This window comes from Syngnathus scovelli, chromosome 16, assembly GCF_024217435.2.
Source record: "Syngnathus scovelli strain Florida chromosome 16, RoL_Ssco_1.2, whole genome shotgun sequence".
Lineage (NCBI taxonomy): Eukaryota > Metazoa > Chordata > Actinopteri > Syngnathiformes > Syngnathidae > Syngnathus > Syngnathus scovelli.
This window is the reverse complement of record NC_090862.1, coordinates 7,917,984-7,943,353: the sequence shown is the minus strand read 5'-3', so window position 1 is coordinate 7,943,353 and position 25,370 is coordinate 7,917,984. Positions and strand designations below refer to the sequence as shown.

Below are 25,370 nucleotides of genomic sequence, written 5' to 3'. Positions count from 1 at the left end.
CGACATTGTCATGATTACGACTGACTTTCTAGCCACCTGTTATTCTCAGTTATCATCAATGGCGTGTCTGTGCGGCCTCCCTAACTTGGCAAAGGCAGCTCAGCAGGGTGCACCTCGAGCACACGTTGCAACAGCTGGCCTACCTGTGTGTGTGCGTGTGTGTGTCCAGGCAGTGAAGTAAGTCACCGAAGTGATGGATGTTCACGTAGCAGTCCCGTAGCATGAATGTGTTTTAGATGAATGATTGAACTTGTGTTCCATTCCTATTTCTAAACAACACATAGCTAGAATTTGTGAAATGCGTATTTTTGCCGATGGGCCAGCAGTGGACGCATCCTGACAGATGGCCACCGCCTTGGCAATCGCTCAACAAAAGACGTGATGAAGAGTAATGGGGGAAGAAGAACAAGTTCATCATCGAAGAGTCAAACGGGAGCAAAATGCGAGGCCATTAGACGCCTTCAACGCTGGACGAGCCCTCGCAACATCCATCACCGCAAAACAGCAACGAGATTACATGATCTGCTTTGGAACGTTATAAGCCCGCTTTTTCAATTCACTTAATAATGGCTCACTTAATAAACTCCTCAGTTTGTCCCTTAAGTAGAAATGGAAATGGAGATAATAAAACAAAACAGACAGCTTTAAATCAAAATGGCAGATCTCTTGTGTGTTTTGTCTCTTTTTTTTTGTGGGTCTACTCTTGATGTACATGCCCACCAAATTTCAATTAGCAAAGTTAGTCACTTTCGGGGATGAATGTTCAAAGTTATGGTTTCAAAGTAAGATTAACCCTAACCAGAGTTCAAAATCCTAATTTGAATCCTTTTTTTGTGGGTCCACTCGCAATAGACACACCCACCAAATTGTATGTATCCAAGTCAAACTGTCTTGTGGAGTTGAGTTCTCAAATCAGCGATTAATTTGGCCTGGAACTAATGACGCAAAAATGAAGCAATTTACCAAAAGACGTGAGCGCTTGAGTCTCCCTTCATCCTGGCCGGTCCGGCGTCACATCAGCTGGAGAGCAGCAATTTGTGAGCATAATGACTCCACTGGTGGCGTGGAGGTGATGAGAGGAGCTCACGCTGCCCTTGTGGATGCTCGCAAAGAAAAGGGAGATCAGGACATGATGATGGAAGAAGACACGTGAAGGTCAACAAGGAGCCACGCTGGAGCTTCACCATTCTAAACAGCAAAGACCAAAATAATCCGCTAATGATCTCATGATAGGTAACCACAGATCAAAAAGAGCGTTCCTCACAATTTGCTCGCCATCCTCTGTGGTTTTGTTGTCAATTCTGCAGGCCAGCAAGAGTTCAAGGATCCATCAAAGCACCGGCGGGTCTGCACATCACCGCTGCCCAGCTAATGAGGGTCACACTCGGTGTGTGTGTGTGTGTGTGCGTAAATGTGGACGTGAGCCAACATGGAGCCAAGCGGGCGTTTTGATGAAACACTTGACTAACACCTTGTCTGCGGGAAGCGTGTCTGCCGAGAACACAAAGTTAAAGGCAAACTATTTTATCCACTTTTATAGCGTTTATCCTCCAGGCGTCATTATAGACATGTCCACCAAATTACGTACTGTTAACGGTCTTTGAGTGCTCAATTCTGCAAAACGTTAAAGAATCATGAAAAAGAGCAAAACTGCCCCAAAGCGGCTGCTGTGAAGAAAACTACTTTTTGTGCAGTTTTGGGCATGGCCTCCTGAGACTTTATTTTGTGGGTCAGGTAGATGTGTTCCGAGTGTGTGAAAAGAGTCCAAACAAAATGGCCGCTTGAGTGAATGTCTGTTGACCTTGTTGTTTATTAAAGGGAAGTGTAACTTCGGAAATACACATTACACGTTTTCATATACGTTTCCCTTGTGAGCGGAAGATTGGTCGCTATAATAGTGATGGCAAAAAAAAAAAAAAATTCAACTTGGAAACATTTTAGAAAAGTAAAACAAATGTGAAGTTATATACTGTATATATCTATACACATATAGCTACAGTGGCGCCTTGACTTAAGAGTGGAAATTTAATGTGCTCAGTTTTCTCAATTATGACGACGGAAATTCTGATGAATCTGTTCCAGGTCCCCAAAAAGCTGAATCTAGTTCTTGAGTGAAAACAGCACTGTCTTGTATAAAACCATAAAAAGCAGAACGGAGACTCCATCCAGACACTGCTTGTTACCTGAAAAACTCGTAAGTCAAGGTACCAGTGTAGGAGCATTTTAAAATGACAGAGGTTAACTTGTTAAATGCTTCTAAAGACTTTGTTCCTGGTTCATCCCAGTCTGCAGTCAGTGTCTTGTGATTTTATTGCACGGAGAACCGAGAGGCGAGCTCTCAAAATACACTGGTGGTGCTCACGTTCATTTTTTTTTTGCTTTGTCACACCTCTGACTCCAGGCTGGAGACCCTCCCCCAGGGTTTTGGCACAAACGGACTGTTGACCCGGCGCGCCACCAACACCTGCCGACGTGCCCTGCCAGCCGAGAGGGGCTCGTCCCGCTCGGCCCCGAACACACTGTTCTGGTAGGCCACGGGCCGGGCGGGGCCGTGGTCCGGACAGTGGGTGGCGCACGGCAACAGGTGGCACAGGTCTTTGGGGCTGTTGTAGAACTGGCTCGGCGGCGTGACGTACACCGGCAGGTCCGAGTAAGAGTTCAGGTAGGTGGAGTAGTGTCTGTGCACCAATGTGGATGAGGAGCGGCGCAGGGCGGCAGGGTTCTGCAAGACGGCCTCCCGGTACGACGGTAGCCGAGTGGGGTCGGCGTACTTGAGTTTCTGCTTGTAAGGGTATGAGCCCATGTGGGCCGGGTCCAAGTAGGCAGGCTCGGCGGCCAGCGGGTAGCAGGACAGATTGTGTCCCAGGCTGCCGTACAACTTGTGGGGCTTGGCGCCGGCCGGCACCACCACCCGCGGGAATAGGTCGGGCACGTCGGCGGGGCGGGGCGAGGCGGAGGTGGACGGCTTAGTTTCGTCCACCTGCCGGATGCGCTCGTTGCCCCAGGTAGCTTTAAGGAAAGAGGCTCTGCGGTTGAGTTTGTCCTTGCCCAGCAGGGGGACGTCGTCCATCTCGGCTTCCAGGTACGACTTCATGCAGGAGTTGCAGCTGGCGGCTGTACTCGGGTAGTGTCCCGGGGTGGTGCAAGGGGTGTGGCTTTTCATCAGCTGGTTGGCTCTGAGCTCGGCCAGGCAGGATCGCGGCTCGTCGTAGTCGGCCCTCGACCTCAGGTCGGGGGACTCGAGCACGTAGCTGCGTCTCCTGCGGCCCCCGCAGTCAGGCGGGTAGCTCAGCTTCCTCCTCAGGGGGGCTCGATGCTCCACATAGATGCCGGGAACCTGCATTTCCCGGTAGGTGACGAAAGGTGATGCTGGGTGGCGCACCGGGTTCTCCACATAGAGCCGGCCGGCGTGATGGGGCTGGGCGCTGGGCGACACGTCGGGCATGGCGAGGTGGGGGCTGCTGAGGCTGGAGATGGGCAGCGTCCTCTCCAGGAGGTTGTTGCGGGCAGGGAGCGTGTAGCGCAGTGGTGTGGGTCGCGTGATCACCCTCGCTTTGTCCAGGAGGGGCTGGGCGGCGCCATCCCCGTAGTGGATGGGGAAGGTTGGGGTGCGGCTCCTCACCGGGTAGGGCATGTGGTTGTCAGCGATGCTGGTCACATAGGGCAGGCGGCAGTGTGCCACGTCGGCGGCCACGCGGGGCGGGAGGCCGGCCCGGGCGTTGTCTGCCGCCGCCCCTCGCCGGCTCCAGCTCTCCAGGGTCTTGGTGGCGCTGTCCAGGGAGTTCTCCACCCGGGCGGACGACACCATGTCCTTCGCCGTCTTTAGCATCTTTAGCATGTTAGCCTGCGAGTAGTTGCTGGTGACATCAGGGCTCTGGATGCTGCCGTTGCGATCCGTCTGCTCCACGCCATTGAAGCAGCTGTAAATGCCCTGCACGCACACATACACAAAAGTTTTACGACAGTCAGAACTATCCCGCCCAGTCCGATCCTTTTGACATAATTGACCCGGGATGCCGATAGTTCCATGAGACATTTGAAGTAACCAGCTTGAGTAGGACATTGTAAGTTCTTTGATTTTCCCCGATGTGATATAAAAAGTAGTCAGAGTGAGCCATCAAAACCATTGAAACACTCGCGTGCAAGTGAGACAGATGATAAGAAAAAGTGCTGATGCTCGCACTTCCTCACACGAGCTGCTCGCCGCTTGGCCAACGCACACACGTCTGTTAATCGGGCAATTTAAATGCAGGTGCTGGCGGATCACAAGCGCCCGCAATATTTCAGTCGGACTTATTTTATTGCTTTCATCTGGCTTTACTCCACTTTGTTTTGTTTTTTTAGAGGCTTGTTTGGCCCGCTATCAACTGCACTGCGACGCTTTACTGAGCTTAGCCAAGACTTGATCACACATTTCATTCTGGAGACCAAAATGAATTTTGAATTCCTCCAGTAAAAAGTGGGGGTGCCTCAAACATACCCTGCTGATCGCCAGGAGGAAGTCGAGGCGCTGGGACTTTGGTAGCGAGTGGCGCAGCTTCCAGTAGAGCAGATGCTCCCAGGCGAAGACCAGCAGACTGAGGCCCATGGCCACCAGCAGCATGTAGAAGACACCCGCCATGTTGTCGATGTCCAGCTTGCTGCTCATCACCTCCTTCTTCTCGTTGCGGCAGATGCCCGTCAGCCACACCGTCTGCAGCTTCTGGGTGTCACCTGCCACGCAAGATCACACACCTCTGGATCGGGCCGAAGGAGTCATGGGTGGAGCTTACCATCGGCCAAGAACTGCAACAGGGCCAGGTCGATGGGCCTCTTCCAGCGGGAGTCCTTCTGCAGAGCGATGCCGTAGCCTGTGGTGGCGAAGACTTTGCCGCTGCCGATGGTGACCAGTTTGCAGCCCTCGTCTTTTCCCGCCATGTAGTTGAGCACAGCGGCGTCGTAGATGAAGGCGTCCAGTTTCCTGGCGGCGGCCATCGCAAAGAGCACGTAAGTTGGTGGCGGCGCTCCAGTCAGGAAGTTCCTCGAGGCCGACACCTACCCGGTCTTGAGGCTGTTGAGGGCATCCTCCACCCCCTTCTGGTTGTACTTGACCATGTGCGAGTGCATCTCAGGGTAGTTGCTGCGGATGTTGCGCTCCGTGCTGCCGTTGGGTACCGTACCGAAGCGAAACGGAGGGTACTGCTCCTGAGGCTTCTGGAACTGCAAGAGGCCCCGCCCCGTTCAGCAAACTCCGCCCAACCCGCTTGGAAGTCCACCTTAGAGCCACGCTCTTTACCTTCTTGTCGCTGAGCCCGGACACAGTGTCGATGTACTGCTCCTGGATCATGAAGGCGGCCAGGTTGGCCGTGTAGGACGCCAGGAAGATGACGGCGAAGAAAGCCCACACCAGCACCATGATCTTGCTGGTGGTGCCTTTGGGGTTCTCGATGGGCACCGAGTTGTTGAAGACGATTCCCCAAAGAAGCCACACTGACTTGCCGATGGTGAAGGTGGGACCGCCGGGATCTGCGCATGGGTGACAAACGCTTCGGTCAAAGTGTGGCTCGCCGGCTCCCTCTAGTGCTACGTAAAGGAATATCTCCACTGAACACTTAGGTCTACTATGCTACTGTATTTTAATGTCAGTCATGTTGATGGGACTTAAGTATTTCTGTAGGCAGTACTTGGGGTAAAATTCAGAACCAATATAAAACTTTTATCTATTGATTTTGTAAGTGATCAAGTGAGGAGGGAGGCGGCTAGCTGACCTTTGGCCGTCACCAGGCTGCGGTTGTAGCCCACAGGACTGCAGTATTCAAAGACGAAGACGGTAATGGCGACCACGGTGAGGCACATGACGAACATCATCACCCACACGGCTGGACTGTACGGCTCTGCGAGTGCAACCAAAATATAAACAAAAAACTCAAAATATACTCTATCAAATCCAATTTCTTTGTCTGACCTAAAAAGGCAGATGGCGAGACGGTGCCGTTACTCCTGGCCACCATGACACTGATGCCCGTCTCCACGAACGGCACAGAGAAGTCGATAATCTCCGAGCGTTCTTCGTTGATGGTCAGCGAGCCGATGGCCATGTCTGCACGCTTGTAGAATACCTGTTAGGGGGACAAGAAGTAGTGCTTTGCCGTCATCTTGTGGCACATTGGGTCCCGAAATCTATCTTGAAGTAAATTGAAGAGCTTCATTTAGACAAAAGTAGTGCTGTGCCACCATGTTGTCCCATGGTTGTGCTAAGGAGCTATGTTGAAATAAACTTAGGAGTTTGATAAAAGGAGTTCTTTGACGCCAACATAAATTAGTTTGATAGAATATTTGAACATTTTGACTTTTCTTTCAAAAACAATTACCTCTCCGATCATGCCGTTCCAGATGCCGCGCACCAGCTTGCCGTGCTTGCCGTTGGTGACGAGGTAGAGGTCGTAGGAGAACTTGATGTTGCGCGACAGCTTCTTGAGGATGTCGATGCAGAAGCCTTTGCAGCACAGTTTGGTGTACGGCTCTGTGTGGCCCACGATGCTGGGGCGAGAAACCAAACGTCGAACGTGATGAACGAGGCTCGTTACCAGCACGGGAAGTCTTTTACTTGGCCGTCGATTGATTGCGGCACGTGCGAGCGCGCCCGAGTATTGACCTCGCCTGCTGTCTTTTATCACCTTCAAGTCAGCGCCATTAGCTGACAAATAAACGTGTTGATACTCGACAACTGCGTACCGACCCACACCCAGGCCCGAAACCCGAACCCTGCCACTTTTTTTGCGGCTTGTTTGTATGAGCACCACGTCCGCGGAAGCCACACTTCAAACATGAGTGCTTGGCCAGCGGCCCGAAAACTGCAGGCGCCCTCCTGTATTCCGCTGGAAAGTCATTTCAGCCTTTCCTCCTTTTCAAACATGCAGATTGCTCCACTGACTCACATCGGCCGCCGACTTGTCTGACACCACGTTGGCGGGCGGCTTCCGTACCCGTCAAGCGGCGGATAACAACAAAGGGTCCATCACAGGATCTGTCCGACGGGCCTCACGCCTCCACGTGAGTGATATGACGCAAACGGCGGGAGACGAGGCTCTCCATCTTGCGCGCTGATGCGTGTGATAAGAAATCAATTAAGCGGGCCACGTTAGCGCGCCGGAATGCTGGCGGAGATTCCAAGTGGCGGTCTCATCGGGTCGCTAATTAGCTGACTGTGAAAAGGCTTGTTGATCAGATTCCCGACTTGGGATTCGCTCATCCGTTTGAGGATGTTTATCAGCAACTCCCCAAATTGTTCATCATGAAGAAATATTTTCCCCCATGGTTCCGCTTTTGAGCGGCGCGATCCGGTTACAGGAAGGAACTGAAGCTCCTTTTTGTTAGTTTGATTCTTTTACTCTGGTGACGATTGTTTTGGTGTCCGCTTACGTTTCGGTCTTGTTGGACTGTCGTCTGCACGGCACAGTGTTGCTGACGCAGGTTCCGGTCAGCGGGTCCACGGCCTCCACGATGACAAAGGGACGCTCCTCCAGCGTGGCCACCGTGAGGTGCCTGTAGTCAGACACGGGCTCCAGGTAGGAGCCGTAGCGGGGCCACACTGGGTACCTCATCTGGAGGATGTTCATCTCGTACGTTCCCACCTGGAATTTGAGATCAATAAATCAGCTTCACTTTTAAAGTAGCGACACATGTGAGCAATGAGCGCGAGATGAAAGTGCTGAGCATGCGCCGGCCGAACATTCTTTTATCACAATCTGCCATCTTAATGCAGCCGTCCCCAATTTTTTGCCGCCGCCGTTATCGCTCATCCAGGACCTGGCTGCCGTTTGCGGACACTTGAGAGGAAATTGATTTGATTTCTTCCTTTCGCAAGGAGGGGACGAACTGAGCCGGCAACTTTAGGCCGGCAACTCTCGCTCGATGAAGAGGAATCGGGAGGAAGAGATGGGAAAAGGGCGAGCAAACATGTCATCCTCTGCGAATGTTTGCCATCGGTCACGCCGATCTGCTTCGCTATTTACCTCGTTGTCTCTCAATCGAGTCCGGTGGAATTTCAAACGGCTGCAAAATACACCGAGATGAGAAGCGACGCGTTCCTACGTTTTTTTCCGTAGGCACGCATCACGCTTGCTGAGGCTTCCTCGAAAGTGAGCTGCCAAAATGCGGCAGAATTTAAATGCCACTAAAAGCTGCTCGTAAAACGCCGGCTAATTGGTGCGGCAATTAACACTGTAAATCAAGCGCTAAGGAGGGAGCCCGGTTCTAACGTCATGTGACCTTGTCCCACTGCCTCTCCCGGTCCAGAGTGATGATGTTCATTGCCGGGTTGACCAGGTAACCGTTGGCATTGAAGGAGAAGTCGTTCTGCTCCCAGCTCACGTTCAGCATGTGTCTGACAAAAACAAAAAAGTCATTTTAGCCGCTTCCTTTACATTAAATTTGAAGATTAAATATTAAAATAAACAAGAAAGTTTGGGTTCTGAAAGAGGTCTTGGGTTCTTTTTTGATTGCTTGTTTTCACCAATTGCCGTTAAATCGTACCCACGGCGTCGCTCTCGTACTCCGGCGGAGGTGATGAAAGTCCGCCTCAGTCGGCTAATCTGCCTTAATCCAATTGGCAGGTTAACTGATTCGTTCTCCCGACAGCAAGGCGGCCAGAAGAGTAAGAAGGCTTGTTCGTGTTTGATGTGCAAGAAGGGAAGACAGCAAAGAGCTTTGTTCTGTCCGATCCACCTTCAAATTGTGCCCGCTGGGTTATTTTGAGAGCCATCATCGTGGAATCAAAGTCCGGGATAATGTTCTATCGTTTCCACTTTTTTTTTTTTTCACGGACAGTTTGGCCTCACACGAGTTGTCTCGCCTCCGCTGATGACACCAGACGAGTGTTCCATTAGCAACCCGACCGCTGCCAGTGTCCCCAAATAACCTTGTTTGAATACTAAAATCAGATTTTCTGACTTTGCCTCTTCGGAAAGCATTTTTTTCCATCTTTCCAAAATTCTTGATCAGTCTAACGATCTGCTTTCAACAGACACTTGCCGCACCTGTATGTCAGCAGCGACTCGCCCTAACACTCCATCGTGCGGTCGTCTCGGAGGCGCGACGAGATGGATGGTGGCGGGTGAAGACGCAGTTTAGCCGACTGACAGTGGCCATAAATCTGTCACGGCGCACCAAATAGTCCCGGATAAATAAATGAACGTGGCGTCTCCAGATGTCAAATGCTCTTTCAGGAAGTCTTGAGTCCCAAACTCCCCCAAATCTCAGGCAAATAAAAGATCGACCACCAAAAATAATTAAAGTTCATCTGCCAAAATGTATTAGCAGGAAATATCACCCGAGTGGAGCCAGTTATGTTTCCACGGTGGAGTCAATCAATTCACTCAGCCCCTCCTTGATCCTTTCCCCGCTCAAAATCTCATTGGGTGTCACGCTAGCAGAGACTCCATCCAAAACACGCATATGAATGAGGCCTTCCCCGAGAAGAGGTGGCCCTACCTCTCTGATCCCTGAATGACTTGGTACATAAATAAACACCTCGCCACACTTTCATTGCAAATTTATGACTTGGTGTTGGCGCCCATTCGCAGAGATTCGCTCAGTTTACCGCAATTTGATGCGGACGAGTGTCTCGGTTTCCCAAAAGGCCTTCGCCGATTTGATCGAGGCTCTCGTCGGTGAGTAAAGTGTGACAGTGGAATTTTGAATTATGGTCAGGGGGTCAAGAAAGACGAAGCCGTGTCCACTTCGGAAGTATTCCAAGAAGGAGTCAGTAACAAGAAGCTAAATGTTTTTGTGCTAATGCCTTGATTGTATCGCTTCAGGTCTCCGGCGCTTACCTGAAGAGCGTGTCGTTGGTGGCGGAGGTCTTGACGGGATTGTGGCAGTCGTTGTGGGCCTCGGGCAAAAAACCCCTCTGCTTGCGGTAGCTCTGCACGCCCTTGACCACGATGGCCACGCCATCGCGTACCCGCTTCCTCAGGCTCAGCCTCCAGCGGTCGCTGATGATGCTGATGAGTCCCACCGGGAAGCTGTCGGGCGGCGGCACGTCGGGGTTGCCCACTGCCAGGCTAGGGAGAATCCAGATGTAGCCCGGCCCCACCAGCCCGGCCTCGGCCGCCATGCTGAAGAGGTAGCGGGCCTCCTCGTGGGAACAGTAAAGCAGCAGCACCTGGGCGTCGATTTGCTGCAGCAGCCGCCGCGCCCGCACGTCGTTGGAGGAGTCGGCCGACATGTCGAAGTTCAGCACGTCCTGCAGCTCCCATATGAAGTAGCTGCTGTCGATGTAGGCCTTGACGTAGTCCACGTAGGCCTCGTAGCCCGGGTACAGGCTGGTGACCACCACAAAGCTGTCCCAGTTGTACTCCTCCATCACCTTGAACACGCCGTTGATCTGCTGCTCGATAGACGAGCCCAGCTGCAGGAAGTTGGAACCCTCGCCCTGCGGGGAGGACATCACACGAGGGTCACCAAGATGGCAGAGATGCAAAGATGGTGACGCCCCACAACTGGGATATTCATTCGGTGGTTAATGCAGTCCCTGTTCATCAAATAAACACTCAGTTTGTGTTGCGTAACATCGAGCGAGCGGGAAGCTCTCCGTCATCTTCTAAGTGACTCTCGGCCGGCCGTTCAGACGTGCCCAAGTGTTTCTGGACGCTCCAGACTCATTCATCACCTCAAGCACGTGTCTCACTTGGCTGGGCAGCCTCCGCATATTTTCAAATGCAGAAGAGGAAACGCTGCTATCTGTGCGGAAGGCAGGCAGGCAGGTCTTCTGTTTTTTTTTTTTCATCTGTGACCTTGGTGGGGGACTCTCCACTGAAAAGTAATATGACTGAAACGAAACCTCTATGACAGAATTTCAGATCCGACACGGTGGTGCTGTGGTGGAATCACTTTCAAAGTTGGTGCCAGAAATTGTGTAATTGTCAAGATTTAACCTTCAGGCCAACGTCAGAACCTTGTGGGGGGGATCAAGCAAGCCGAGCCCCTGCGATGCTATATTTCGAGTGAAGTCATCCAATCTTGCTCAGTCACAAGTTACACTTTACACAAAACTTTTTGTTTAAAAACAGTGCAAATGGAAGACGACCTTTGAGCCAAGCAAGTTCTGAGTTCTATATTAGCTGATTTAAGCGGGCCGTTCCCCGTCGCTGCTAATTTCTACGAACAAATCCACCAGCGCCTCGTTAAGACGGCGGCACACACCGGTGACCGGCCTAAACGAAACTGACAGGCCTGATGAATTTTCTACCAAGTCCAGAGTTAGACTGCGAATATGTGGCTGACTCAGAGAAATTGTCTCAGCGTTTACTGAAATATGCTTTTTTAGTTTTATTCATTGATTTATTTTTTTAGGTTGTTGTTTTTTTTATTTATTTTATTTTATTAATTATTTTTTTACCGTTTGGATATCATGAAACTTAATTTTTAGGTTGTTGTTTTTTTATTTATTTTATTTTATTAATTTTTCTTTTTTTACTGTTTGGATATCATGAAACCGCCTTTGTGACCTGATCTGGTTTGAACACAATGTTTTTTGTTTTTTTTTTTGGTCCATTGTCTCAAGGCCGAGATGAGCGTTTGCTTGAACCGAGCCGCTATTGCGCAACGATGCAATTTGATTCTGAATCATGGGCAGATCGCAAAAGCCCGTTTGTGCCTCTTTAGTGTCGGACTTTCCCAGTCGGGTTCTCAAAGCTGTGGGATGATCTTGACCTTCTCCTCTCCGGGGGAATTAAAGCACTCTTGTGAGCGGGGGGGGTCCTCACAAGTGGAGTGGGGTCAAGTACCCCGAGACTGGCGGCAGGTCTGTGATCTTGTTCCGCCTGACTCCTCGGCGTCCTTGAAAGGCCGCCCGATGATGTATGAGCATCTTATGAGTCCCGACGTCACAACTAAATCCACCCACTTGCTCCACTCTGCTGGGCTGTGGGAAAAACCGCTTAGTTCTCTCTCGCTCCCTTTCAAGTGCCACCGAAGAGAAATACAATCATCGATGCTGTGCGAGTGTGCTAGCTTAGCTTGCAACTCTGACTGCTGTGTGTTTAAAATTGTTCCTATGCTGAAATATTTTATTTGAAGAATGTCAGGGGACACTTTCCCAAAGTCACTTTATCGTTCTACTCGATTGCGCCTTTATGTCTTAAAAGTGAGAGCATACTGGAAAATAGGAACATTATCTTGGCTCTTCATTCATCTTTGCTTAATTAAAAGCGCTGTATTTATATCTTCCCAGCGTGCCAGTCTAGTAAATGAATTTCAGTTATCGGAGAAACGCTTGAGTGAGACGACAGCGCCGCGCGGGGTGTCACTATATTCCCCTGGCGGGTCAGAACGTGACTCTTTGTCAGAGTTTAAAGTGCTAGCACGTCCGCTACGCTTTGCTTTTCAGCGGGGGATTCCCAGATTCTGACGTCTACCGGTTGAATTCAAGTGGTACCGAGTTCTGCGAGACCTTTTATCAAAACCATCACGATTATGAACATAATTCCATAGTCCGGTAGCAGAGTAATAGTCGGCAGTCCTAAAGACGATTAAAACCGTTGAGTGGAGAGCTTAGCGTCTCGGCGCTCAGATTACATTTACAGTGGCAAAGAAAAAAAAAAAAGTTCATTAAAGTTCTTTTCATCCTCTGGATCGATCTTAGCCGGTGCTCGGCGGGAGACTTCTTGGGCGCCCACCTCCCGAGGTTTCGCGCGAAGGCTCTCTTTGGAAACATCGCCTAGCATGCGAAGGAGCTCGGCGGGCCGCGAGATTAGCAGCTGTCGGACCTGATGAGGGTTCGACAAGAGCGGCGAAGCGGCGATTATCTGCAAACAGCTGTTGACGGGAGAGGGCCAAACGGCGCTCTTAGCAAACAGCGCTATGTGCAAACGGCGCTCTGACAAGTCTTAACAGGAGCCATATGGAGTCGCTACCTGCACTGAAACACTCCAATTTGGCTGAAGGTGACACGGGTCTATTAATAGTCTCGGGATTGCGTCCAAAACAAGCCAAAGGAAAGTGGAGCTTGGTATCAGTCGGCTTGGAGAAGATTCAAAGCAGAGCAACGAATCAACATGGCTGAAGCCGCCTGTTTTTCTGTCATGTGACTTCCGGCTGCCGCGACATATGGACCCACTCCGGCGTCCTGCTTGGCCTACGTCACCTGGATCCCGCCCGGCAACTAGAAGCGGACGCACGATTGCCTGCTTGTTTGGCAAACTGGAATTAGCAACTGTAGGCACGCATCGAATTGGAGCACAATAAACATAACGACAGCAAAAATGATCAAAATTGAACGTTTCCTCCCTTGACCCTTGAAAGCGCAGGGCAAAGTAAAATCACAGTATGGGTGAAGCCACTTTAAACGCAACACCACATGATGTATCCGCCCGGCCGTCCGCAGTTAGCGTCGCTCTCCAGCTAATGAGCGCCGAGCGCTCCTATTTCATCTTAACAGCCAGCGCGCCCGGGTCTTAATACGCCGGTTTGCGTGCTAATGTATTCCGAGCGGGTCGCACCTGGAAAAGAGACGTTAAGAACGGAGGTGAGGGATGGGAAGCATTAGCGGCTCAGAGGCATGGCACCCCAGAGGCCGGCGCCAGGACAAGGTCAAGTTAATGTCAAACGATTCACTCATCCGTTCTGCACAAGAGAGCGGCCTGCAGTGATAATATTATTTTTTTCTCAAGAAAGTGGAAATGCGGCTTTCTTGTACGCAAAATGGGGTCCTGCAGGGGTGAAGCAAATGGGAGCAAATCCAATCGGGAGCGTTTGATTCAAGCGAAACGAGCTGAAGTCGACAGCCACGTTTTGCTCTAAATTATTCATGACATCATGTGCTGCCGGTATCGTAAATACGACAAGCTGAGACGACGCAACAAATTGCCACTCTGGAGCCACGGACAGCTCGTTAGATTGAGGGAACACAAAACATTTCACGGACAAAGAAATGGAAGGAGAGGAAATGTTGGTGACACGGAAGCCATTTTGAAAGGATTACATGTGGACTCCGGCGCTTAACCGCCTTACTTTTCCACTTAGACTTCAATTATTGGCGTGCAAACAGGTTTGTAGCCCCGCTTAGAAACCAACAGGAATTGTTTGGTGTTTTTCAAGGCTGAAGGCAGCTTCCAAAGCTAACTGTATTCGCAGAAGATTACACTTGGTTGATGATGGCTAAATTTAAAACACCCTGTGTTTTTTAACTTGAGCACAAGTGAATCCACCAAATATTTTGACCCTGTAAAGTTGTCCGGCGGCACGCAAAGTCATGTAAAGATGACAGATTGGAACGCTCTGATGTCCATTTTGGATCTGCTAATTAGCACTCAGAGGACCGGACGCGAGGTAATTAGCTATTATTTCATCCTGTCTTAAGGCTGCTAATTCACCTTGACCGAGTCTTTGGGTGCACTCACATCAAGAGAATTTGAGTTTTGGTTCCTTTGCGATAAGAGGGTTGACTTGAGAGCCATTTGAAAAAGTTTGCCTCGGCAAATTGCCGGCGTAAATGCGACTCGACGGCAAGATTGATCGGTGGTCGGGTCTTTCCTGACAAAAACAAAGGTCAGAAAAACCTCGGCAGGTTCAGAGCAAATAAACAGAGCTGCAATCCACTCATGTGTGTCATGACGTGTCATTCAAGTTCTGTTTGACTTTTAGAAAGGTCCGGTTGTGGAGATTGGCTTCGTGTCGAGCCCTGAACCAAGCGAGGGCTCGTTGTGACCTGGACTTTCTACTTGCCCTCACATAGACCTTCTACTTTTTGCTTGCGGTTATCAATGGGCCGCGGTGGGATTTGGGTTCAATTTGGACTGTGGACTGAACCGGATAGAATGAGCCGTCTTGGCCTTATTTTGTTATTTTGAGCCAAAAATTCCCTGAGGTGGACTCTCGACCTCCTGTTGACATTTTTGGTCATGTGATGGAAGGATGATGTTGGGTTCATAAAAAGAATTCAAGTCTGAGTTGTACTTCTTGAGTTCTGACATGGACGCAACATGGCGGCTCTGACCTTGTATGGCAAGACGACGGCGGAGCCTCCGCTGATCCCCACGATGGGCACGCCGGTCTGAGCGGAGATGAAGTCCAGGATCTGGGCCACAGCCTCGGAGCCTACGTTGTCCTCAAAGACCACGCCGTGGACGCGGTTAGCGGCCAGCGTGTCGCAGATGCGGGTGAGCAGCGCTCGGGGGTTGGTGTTGTTCACCAGCACAGTGATGGGGTTGACCTCCAGAGGCAGGTCCATGAAGTTCTCACGGCTCAGCCGCCCCTTGATCTCTGACTGGTAAGCCGAGCCACTGAAGACCACCGCCACGTTCACGGCGGGCGTCGGGAGCCCGAAGGGCCGGGCGGAGCAGCGGGGGGCGGCGCTAGCGAGCAACAGCAGCAGCAGCGGCAGCGACGGCGGAGGCCACCACAAGGAGGCGCTCAAGCGAACGCCCATCTCAGTCACCTACTGCCTGCAGGAAGGAGTCGACAGACACATTTTTTACTTTATTGGTTCTCAACACTGCGGGATTGTTTTTCTTTTGGTCCCGCCCACTCCAAAGTCAGTTAAAGCATAAAGTGGACCCTTCTGTGTTATGTTGCGCAAATACGCAGTAATCCACACCGCAGCTCGTTGTCTTATTTTAGAGGTCCACTGCCGCTCGTTGTGGCCATTAACGGCGGCTCAGCGCCGTATTTTTAGAGCGTGGGGCGGCGTGCGGCGGCGTGGGGCAGATGACCGGGGCTCTTAGGGTGGCATCTGCCGCCTCGCTGCTGTTGTGCTGTGCGCTCCAACACAACAGATGGTGGCCAGTGTTTAATGCAACAAATGGAGAACAAGAGGATTTGTGCCCCCCCCATGCCAGCCCACTCTCTCTCGTGACATTACGCTTGAGGCTGTTGCTTAATTTTTCAAACTTAATCTGCCAACGGTCTGCTTGTCATGAACTGACATCGTTACCACAAGTCCTCAAACTTTTTGGCTTTCAAAGGAAACTTTCTTCCAAATGATCAAAACGCCAATTAAATCTAATGGCCATGTGTTACCCTAAACACCCCATGAAATTGAAAAGTCATTATAGTATAATAAATTCATTATTTTGGAAGAACAAAGTTGAAATTTTTCCGGAAAAAGTTTACAAGGAAAGACATTTTTTGCCAGAATCATAAACTCGTAATTTTATGTAAATAAAATGTTTATAAGTTTGTATTATTATTATTTGTATTGTATGTATTACATGTTTTTATCAAAATCAAGTTCGTATAGTGGTTCAGAAAATGAAGCGATATTCCTGGCAGACCCCCAGTGTGCCCCGGGAGCTCGAGAAACACAAATGTCTACAATCGCTGGCAGCAAACATTTGTTTTGATTCCCCGTCGGTGGCTCCTCATCGAAATGACTCTCCTGAAAGGGCCAACCAAGTTGGCCTTCACACTAATCCCAGCTCTTTGTGCGACCTTGCTAATGGACTGGATTTTCCAGCGCTAGCTAACGTAATTTACTGCTTTGAAAACTCAGATTGCAGCGTTGTCGGGGACGTCGGCAGAACGCCCGCAATGTCAACGTGGCGTCGGGCGGCGTCAGGCGGCCCTGGGGGTGCGCGGCACGCCGGTTCCCCCATTAGAGATGCGACCCGGCATGTAATGGCGTCCCGGTGGGGGGGGACCATATTGTAATCCCTCGGTAATCCCCGTCAAGCGTCACAGCCCCGCGGCTTGATTGTAGCGCAGGAGATTTGGCGAGCGCTGTACGGAAGGTAATTGAGTGCAAGAAGACGTGGCAGAGAAGGTCCCCAACTAAACTCCAACAACACCAAAGAGAGTATATTGTTAATACTTTTTGGAGTCATGAGCAAAAAAACTGGAGTTCACCGTTGTGACAATCTGGGCCTCATGTCTCACCGCTCAAAAAAAAAAAAAAAAAAAAAAAATTGCCCCGTCAAAGTCAACTGTAATTATTGGCCGGCGATGCACGCTTGGCGACGATGAGCTCTTGTCAGCGAGTTATTGATGACTCATTCTCTGTTTGGTTTAATTCCGCATCCGTGTTCGACCTTGCCGCGTCCGCCTCAGCCGTTTGGCTGTCTTGATTGAGCGCGTGCAAGGTCAGGAGCCTTTTAAGCATTTGGACCACGTCGCACACTCGCCCGTCAAAGGCATTAACCCGCAAACGATTGCCGTGCTGTCGCAGCTGAAACGTGGATCATGTCATTGCGCAGAACCTTCGACTTTCCCGCTCTGTCAATCAGAACTTCACAAGCTAAACAAAATTTAAAAAAAATATTTAATAATTGATCTAAAATGATGTAAAGTGCACTGTATGCAAAATTAAGGTATTGCTTGTCGGTATCAGTTTGGAGAAGCAGCAAATTATCGGAAAAGAAATCGTTTCTCGCGCATCACAGGTTTTTACCATGGGCTTGTTGTGTTTCAGCCGTTTCATGGCTGCGTGCTTTTAAGCAGGTTGACCCCCCCCTTCTCCCCCCTCCAAAGGCATTCCGGTACCGTCGCAGGTAAAACACGAGCTAATATCATTGTGTTCACTCACTCCCCCGCGGTGGCGGCTAATCAGGTTAGCAGATGATTTACGGAGGATCACGTGTAAGGCGTCGCGTGGACACCGTCCCATGCATGTTGGACGTCTTTTAGGAGCGTGCCGGCATGTGACGTGACCGCAAAGAGAATGATGGCAATACTTTGCTAAACAACATGCTCCTGCTATATCGAGTTTTACGCTCGAGCTTTTAAATGCAGAAATGTTTGATTATGTTTACGCGCATCCCTGCAAAATCATTGATATCAAATTCCAAACTGTGGCTGAGAAGCACTGCCCTAAAAAATTAAATAAAAAACACGTTCATGAAGCCTGACGGGGGATCAAAAGTCAGCCGGGACATCCCTTTTGGAAAGTCGAGATGCATGACCGGCGCCGGTGCCGCCATTTTGTCCGGCACGAACCCGGGACTGAAATAGATGGAAGTGGTCGCTTGGTTGTGCTTTCATCTCGCCGGCCCGCCGCACAAATTTCACGCTTTGACAGCGAGCGACACTTCATGAAAGTCAGCGTTGGCAAATGGACAAATTGAAATAAAAAAAAAATAAAAAATGGAGGGTGTGCTGTTAGGCTGAGGAAACATCTTTGCCATTTATTTGTGATGAGTGAAAACCAACAAGCGTGTGTCTCTTTAGTCACGATAAAAATAGGAAGGACAAAAGGTTGTTTCCTTGAAGAGATGAAATCGTTTCCTGACACGAATGCTAATATTTCCTTTTATTTTCTCTCTCTTTTTTTTTAGAATGATCTAATCCTTCTTGGTTGTAATTATATTTGGCTTATTTGATGTTGATCCAATCTGTCCTGCAGGCAAAGTTAAATTGAGCGACAAGGAGACAGACAACATTTTTAAAATAATCTCAAGTATATTTGGATGTGGCACCACAGCTCAACCTTTTTTTTTTTTTTTTTTTTTAGTCAAGTCCGAATCAAAATCAAATTAAAACTCAAGTCTTCCTTAATTTCGGGGTCGAATTTGATAGCAATCAGAGATAATTGCAAGGACAACGCTCGTTTGTTTCGGTCTGTCTGTGCTTCTTGAGCCGTTCTTTTGTACAAATACCGCCAACACGCATTATGTCGCTGAGCGATTGGACGTTTCCCTCTGCGGAAATGTGACACAGCTTCACCACGTATCAGATGGAGCGCTCTCCCGCATCATTGCCTGTGGATAAAAAATGAGTCGGGAAAATGTAATCAGAGGACATATTTCCTCACAATGCTTGGAAGGAGCGACGATATTGTCTCGTCCACGTCGATAAAGACCGAAGGGAAAATGACTGCCGAGGCCTTTGACTGTTACGTACATTTATGGAGCTGGACTGATAGCTGGACGTGGAAATGGAAGATTTTGGATAAGCAAAATATGGACAACCGTTCCCGCTGGAAATGTGAATTGGACAATTGAGGAGAAAATCACAAGGTGACCTTGGGAAGCCATTACGCGGCTAATTTTAGCGCTTGAAGGTTTTGGCTGAGACCAAACATTGCTGGGCGTGAAAGTGTCACAATTAGACGAGTGTTTCATTTGAATGTTCCAGATGATTATTTTCAGCAGTGAGACAAAACTCGATGAACGAGTCGATGGTGCTGCAGGAAACGCAACAGGGCGTCAGCCATTTTGTTTTTTTTGTTATGCTAATTCCAACACGTATGAGGATATTCAAAGAAACGAGCCCCAGTCGGAAGCAATTTTTCTCGACAGACGAGCGACAGGAAGCTTTCTCGACATGGCCTCCGATTGGCCGAGAACGCGAGAGCCGTTCAGCGCTTTGCTTCGCTTGCTCCATTCGGCGCACGCGAGCGCTGCTACTTGGTATTCTGTCGTTTGTTTCCCCGCAAAGCTCAGCCATCTATTATGGTGACCCTCTCCTTTCAACTTGTCTATTTCTTTATCTGATGTCGGCGACAAAACACCAGCGCCATCGGTCGATGAGTCGCGGCGGCGCTGTCAAGTCCCGATCCAGATCGTTAATGTGAAGCTGCGGCGGGAAAAAGGCTTTCTGGCGTGTCATCGCCGCTGCGCCTTGTCTTTAATGGCGTCTTTTATATTCCGGGCATCGGGCCCGCGCCGCAGTCATTTTAACAATGCACACCTGTCGCCCCTTCTGCTACCTGATTGATCGCGGATCGGCGGCTGTCCGGGTCCTTCGTCATCGATATCTTGTTGCTCTTTAACGCAAACAGCCTAAAACCAAAAGTACCTTTGCGACGCCGTTTGCTCCTATTCCGCTTTGAGGATGACGACGACATTGTTCAACCTCCGGATTGTTTAGATTTACAATCGGAATGAAGGGAAATTAATCGCGTTTGAAAGTTCTATATTTCAGTCGGTTTGTTTTATAGCAGGTCGTGAAAAAAGTGGCAATTTAGCCTCACTCACTCGTCTTGTAAACGTAATTCAAATCGAGGAGCAATCAGACGCCATCGCTACAAGGATTTGATCTTTGAAGGGGGAAACTGGAAATGGCCCAAAAACAATCATGGCAGACTTCCTGGGTCTTTTAACAGACATTTTCCAGACATATTTACCAAATTTTATGACAGTAGAGCATAAATTGCGCCATTTCCCCCCCCATCTGTGACATCGCACGCCGTCTGATCAGAGTCAACTCGCTTTATAATCCGAAGAACGCAAAAGTCCCTCTGGGTTCATCGCCGGCATATCTCGCGGCCATCTTATCGTTTGTGTTCTTAATTCATTAGAAGACCTCCTAACACCGGCGAGAGGCCGCTTTGCGCTTTTAATCAAAGCCATTAAGACGTCGGCTGGGGGCGCCTCGGCCACGACGCACAAAGCGCAACGTGCCTCTTCATTAAGCGGACAAGATGCGATTTAGTGTTATTGGATCTAAGCCGGTTGGCCCGGGCTGAAATCAAGCAAAATTTGATCTTTACGAGTGCCAATAAAGGCCGGTGATGTGCGCGCGTGCGGCGCTGGGGGCTTTGCTCCCGTAAATATTCATTTTGATTCCTTTGGAGGCTGCTTGGGCCGTGTAGGGCTTTCGCGAATCTCCGAGAAAGACGAGCCAAAGACAAAGAAAGACGAGCCGCCTCTTTTGTGGCCGATTGAACAGATTGCGCGCCGACATGTTTGTTGGCTGCGGATTATCGCGCTCAGCGTAATCCATTTCCCTGCTAACACGTTGCTTTGATGTTTACCTGAAGCTTAGCGACCCGAACCTGGCGCTTGCCCATGACGATACGAATACTCCCACTTTGACCTGCCACCGGCCATGTTGTGTTTACGTAGCGGAGATAAGTGTAAGGCCAGTGTTAATCGGATAGGGTGGCTGCCCGTCCAGAAGCGGAGAGCCGGCCCACCCTGCCGTCCCTCCGCCCCCCCCGTCGTCGGTGCAGCTGTCACCGCCGACTGGACGGCTGCTTGCACACATGCAAGTGACCCCGGACACGCACACGCGCGCACACACGGCCAGTAATCCACATATGAGCAGACCACTTTTGTCCTAATCTGTGTCAGAGCGAGCGAGTAGTTCTGTATTTTGAATTATTTATTTATTTATTTATTTTCAAACGGCCGCCGGTGAAATGGAATCTCATGCGTTTCTCCCGTCTGAGGGATTTCCTCTCAAAATTCCAAAGCCGATTTTCACCTGACTTGGTGTAGTCAAATTTATTTTGGGACAAATTGAGTTGACGTCAGAGCTCTTCTTAACTATAATGAGACTTCTTCTTGTGACTGTCACGTCTACCAAGTTTCAAACCGGGTCTGAATTTGTTGACTCTGTTGGCTGCCATTACAAAGCTGGCAGGGAGCGAGCCGTGACGCTCGGCTACCAGAACAATGATGGAGATGCCTGTTAACATTCCCTCCCCTCCCTCCTCAGCCTGCGGCGTGTCGGCTTTGGTTCTCAGCGGGGGCACTGCGTTGGAGGAGGTGCGAGCGATGCCACGCTCTGAATTTCAATGGGCCGGGAACTCGAGCGTGCCCGTGAGCGCGGCCATAAACTCCGGCGAGGCCAGAAAGCTCGACCTGACACTTGACAACATGTCCCCCCCGTCGGTGGTATCACACCGCCCCACCTCCAAACCTGCTACACGATCAGCATTGAAGGTGTGTTTACACACATTGGCATATTTTGCCGGACATGCTCGAAGAGGCGTAATGAGGAGCCATTCGTCAGCTGCCGGAGTGCCCCGCCTCTGTTTACACGCCCCCTTCATACTCAGGTGAAACAAGTCATATTTTATCCCCGTTTCATTAGCACCTTATCATTTGAGTTAGTGCTTCGGCAGCATCCTTCTCGACTTTCACTCTGATTTTCACCACAGAGGATTTGACGAATAATCTGTGTGGATTTCACAGGTCTTCCATGTCGGGATTGATGGGAGGACACCAAATTATTTTATGAACGGAAAAAAAATATTTTTCATGTCGGGATTGAATGGAGGACACCAAATTGTTTTATGAACGGAAAAAAAATATTTTCCTCCTCACGTTTCTCAACGCTTTAGGGGCACTGCCCCACCCACGACGTCCTCCCTGCAAGGCCTTTCAAAACGTGTCTGTGTTAAATTAAAATGTTACACTTGCAAACGTGACATTAAATTCTGCAACGACACCCGAAATCCTCAAATTAGCAAAAATCCGCGAACAAGTTTGCCGAGAGACAATTTTTAGTGTCAGTGCCTTCTTCTTTAGTCATTGGCGAGTGTTTGAAACGCACACTACTGGCACCTACAGGATTTAAGCAGTACTGCAACAACTCAAACCGGGTCAACAGTCAACTTGTGTCTCTGAGTTGCTTTGCATTCTGCAAACACTCATCAGTCATATTGCGCCACCTTAACAAAGCTTTCAGTGTTCGGATCAATTAGTCTGGTGACCAACGGCGGCGCTTTGCTATCGATTGCTGCTCCTGCTGCTGCTGAGAGCTTGTCAGGAGCCACAAGTGGCGGTGCGGAGCCTTCAAGCTTCACGGGATGCTCTCACATGGTGACAAAGTGCCTCTTGGCACTCAATGAACTGCTCCGACTGTTTACGGTGGGTGACTCATCGATCTACTTCTGACCACCGGCCCCGCCGGCCACCCGCTAAGTTACAGCAACAGTTTGCGCACAGACTCTGTGGGATGTCCGATTCCCTGCAGAGGACCCGAATTCCTCCACAACTTAAATTTCCACGCGACTTTCTGAAGTGCATCTCTTCGAGAGAAGGTTCTTACCTGTGTCGGCGATCCTCATCCAGCCCGGAACTGTCAGCGCTCATTCCTCTCCTTGAGCCTCCGCTTAATTTGCCTGTCTGGCTGTCTCTCTCTCTCTCTCTCTCTCTCTCTCTCCTTCGCCCTTTCCGGCGTCTTCGTTTTCCTCCTCCTTCACTTGTTTGAGTCTATTTGAGTAGCAGCAACAGAGGAGCCCGCTGTGACGGTGGCGGCATGGTTTCCAGCATTTTGGCAGAAGGTCACGTTATCTCTGGCTGCTGAGGAGGAGAGAAAGGGGAGGTGGGGGTCGGGGGGTGGGGGGGGGGGGGATGCGGCGTGATGGAGCGATATCACAGCGTGCAAATTAACACATGGTGGCTCTTCACACTCACTTTTGGCTAAATAGTCCGCTTGGGAAGGTGAGACATGTGGCTCAAGTAAGGGATTGCAGGTAAAAAGGTCCCTGGGTGCTCTGAGCGCGCAAAGGCTTTTTTTTGAAAGCTGTTCGGCCACCTCCAGGGGAAAAACAATTCCAGTCTTGGCTCGGATGCTTGGAAGGGAAACAGACCTGCAAAGAGCTGCCAGGAACTTAGCAAAACAAATCCTCCTATGAGCGGTACTCCATCTTGGTGTGGGGACACCTGTCCTTCTCAGGCTGATGCTTCAGGGTGACCCCCACTCCCCGTCGTCCAGCCTCCCCCCCTCGCCCTCCCCCGTCGCTCCAGCTCCATCAAAGCGAGCCGGACAGATGGCGACGGTGCGGGGGACAGATGTGAGCAAGACCGCCGTCTGACTTGGGAAGATTCCTTTCAACTGTTTTTTGGTGGGGGGGGTCTTGATGCCTTACTTCCTGTCCCGTCTTTGGTTTCTCTCTCGGCCCCCCGTCCCACCTGTGCCCCGCTGTCCAGCATCAGCAGGGCTCTCGCAATCCTGACAGCAACACGGCGGCGGCGTGTCACAGGAAGGGCTTGTGAGCTCTAATGATTACGGAGTACGGATTTATTCTTCGCCCTCCCTCCTCTACGCTCGCCTCCCTCCTCTCCGTGTATTCCCCCCTCCCTCCCGGACGCTCTGCAACTCCACGGACACTTTTCTTTCTCCCCTCCCGTCGCCGTCGAATGCGTCATGACTATCGCTTGGAGGCGTTCTGCTACAGGTCCGACTGTAGCTCTGATCAACAGGTTTGCCCTTGACTCTGCTCTCTCTAGGAATCGTCCTCTTGGGGTGGGTGACCCATCAAGGACTAATTCTGTCAGGTCGATTCCAACTGGCCTGGTTAAAAATGTTCCCACTCAAGGCAGGTGTCGTCACTGGCGGGCCAGGATTAATGACTGCGAACAAAAGTCTGGTTAGAGATCACGTGAATCAAGACATGAGTCAACAAACCCCTTACACAATGGCATTTGTTTGCCCCGCCCCCCCTCCCAACATTTAATCACAGCTAGCATTAAGTATCGGGTCTTAAAACTTCAGACCCTGGTCTCGCCATTCATTTACATGTGTACTTTGTCTGGCTTTAGCTCAAATTTGGAGGTCCACTTTAACACCCAGAAATCAAATTTAAAAACTGACAACTTTGATGGTGAAAGGCTTATAACACAGGTGTCAAACTCAAGGCCCGGGGGCCAGATACGGCCCGCCACATCATTTTATGTGGCCCGCAAAGACAAATTGTGCATCAAATTCGTGTTTGCAAATTGCAAATTGTCTTCACTTTTAATAATATCTTCTTTTTTAATATTTGACCAGTTTTTACTCATCTGATTTGAAAATGAGCTATTTATCAGTTTGTTTTGTAGCTTTTACTGTATATAATATGAGGTGCTCATACATTTATTTGGGTTGACGGTCATAATGGCCCTCTGAAAGAAGCTATGACTACAACGCGGCCCGCGAAAAAAAAGAGTTTGACACCCCTGGCTTACAAGGACCAGAAGGCCGAAGGGTTAAAAAAAAGAAAGTGAACACCCAAAGTGATGCCTACGGATTGAAATACGGACATTTGGGACTGGTTTGCAAACTCGTCTTCCCGCTCTCAGCCAAGATGCCAAGTTGGGCTTCTCCATTTAATACGGGAAAACAAACGGTGACTAAGTGATTCTCACGTCGTTTCCACAAGGACTCGTTCAGTCTCCAAATGTCGTTAAGCCGCTTGTCTTCATAAGTGCAGGCAGCTGGCAGCGCTCCAACACTTGGCCATCTTGGACAAAAATGATGACTAAAGGGAAATTTCATCAAGCTTCAAACAGGAGAGGACAACTTGTTCTCTCCTGGATTGTTCTGGTTAACGCTGAGGATGTTGCATGTTTTGAAACGTGAGTGGGAAAAAACTTGAAAAAGTTTGCTCTCACTCTCTTTGCCTTGGCTGCATTCCGCGCTCGGTGCAATTTCTCCCCTCGCCTGCACGGGATAAACAGAAAGTGCCAAGAGCTGACTGAAAAATGTGATGCTAATCCCCCTGACATTTGCAACCTGGTAATTGTCATTGCGCCATTCTCTCGCGCTCACCTGCCACATCAATCCTCATTACTCAAACTCACCTTGAGCGACCTTGCGGCACTTGTAGCTTTGACTCAGCAATTTATGTCAGGCGTAAGTGTGGCGAAAGGTCGCGCAGGTATTTTCAGACATTCTGCCGGAACCGCTTTCTTGCCCCCCCCCCCCCTCTGATCGACCAGCCCATCGGGTCTGTCGCTTCAGGT

The 25,370-nt window shown here is 50.0% G+C and overlaps 1 protein-coding gene across 1 annotated transcript; it reads right to left on the bottom strand.

Annotated features, from left to right (window-relative positions):
* Positions 1 to 1,781: 1,781 nt before the first annotated feature.
* grin2ca (glutamate receptor, ionotropic, N-methyl D-aspartate 2Ca) lies at positions 1,782 to 23,695 on the bottom strand. The gene is made up of 13 exons (XM_049746155.2): positions 22,693 to 23,695; positions 14,978 to 15,425; positions 9,813 to 10,414; positions 8,251 to 8,365; positions 7,402 to 7,613; positions 6,351 to 6,519; positions 5,945 to 6,098; positions 5,748 to 5,873; positions 5,276 to 5,505; positions 5,039 to 5,199; positions 4,773 to 4,960; positions 4,481 to 4,713; positions 1,782 to 3,931 (listed from the first exon to the last, which is right to left on the bottom strand). Exons 2-13 carry the CDS (start codon positions 15,407 to 15,409, stop codon positions 2,384 to 2,386), a joined length of 4,170 nt encoding a protein of 1,389 aa, XP_049602112.1. The 5' UTR covers positions 15,410 to 15,425; positions 22,693 to 23,695; the 3' UTR covers positions 1,782 to 2,383.
* Positions 23,696 to 25,370: the final 1,675 nt, after the last annotated feature.

Coding starts and splice junctions, on each gene's coding strand:
- grin2ca (XM_049746155.2), bottom strand. CDS start 15,409: ATGGGCGTTCGCTTGAGCGCCTCCTTGTGGTGGCCTCCGCCGTCGCTG. Junction 10,415..14,977: donor CCGTCGTCTTGCCATACAAG/GTCAGAGCCGCC, acceptor TCCTCCCCGCAG/GGCGAGGGTTCCAACTTCCT. Junction 6,520..7,401: donor CAGTCCAACAAGACCGAAAC/GTAAGCGGACAC, acceptor TTCTCGCCCCAG/CATCGTGGGCCACACAGAGC.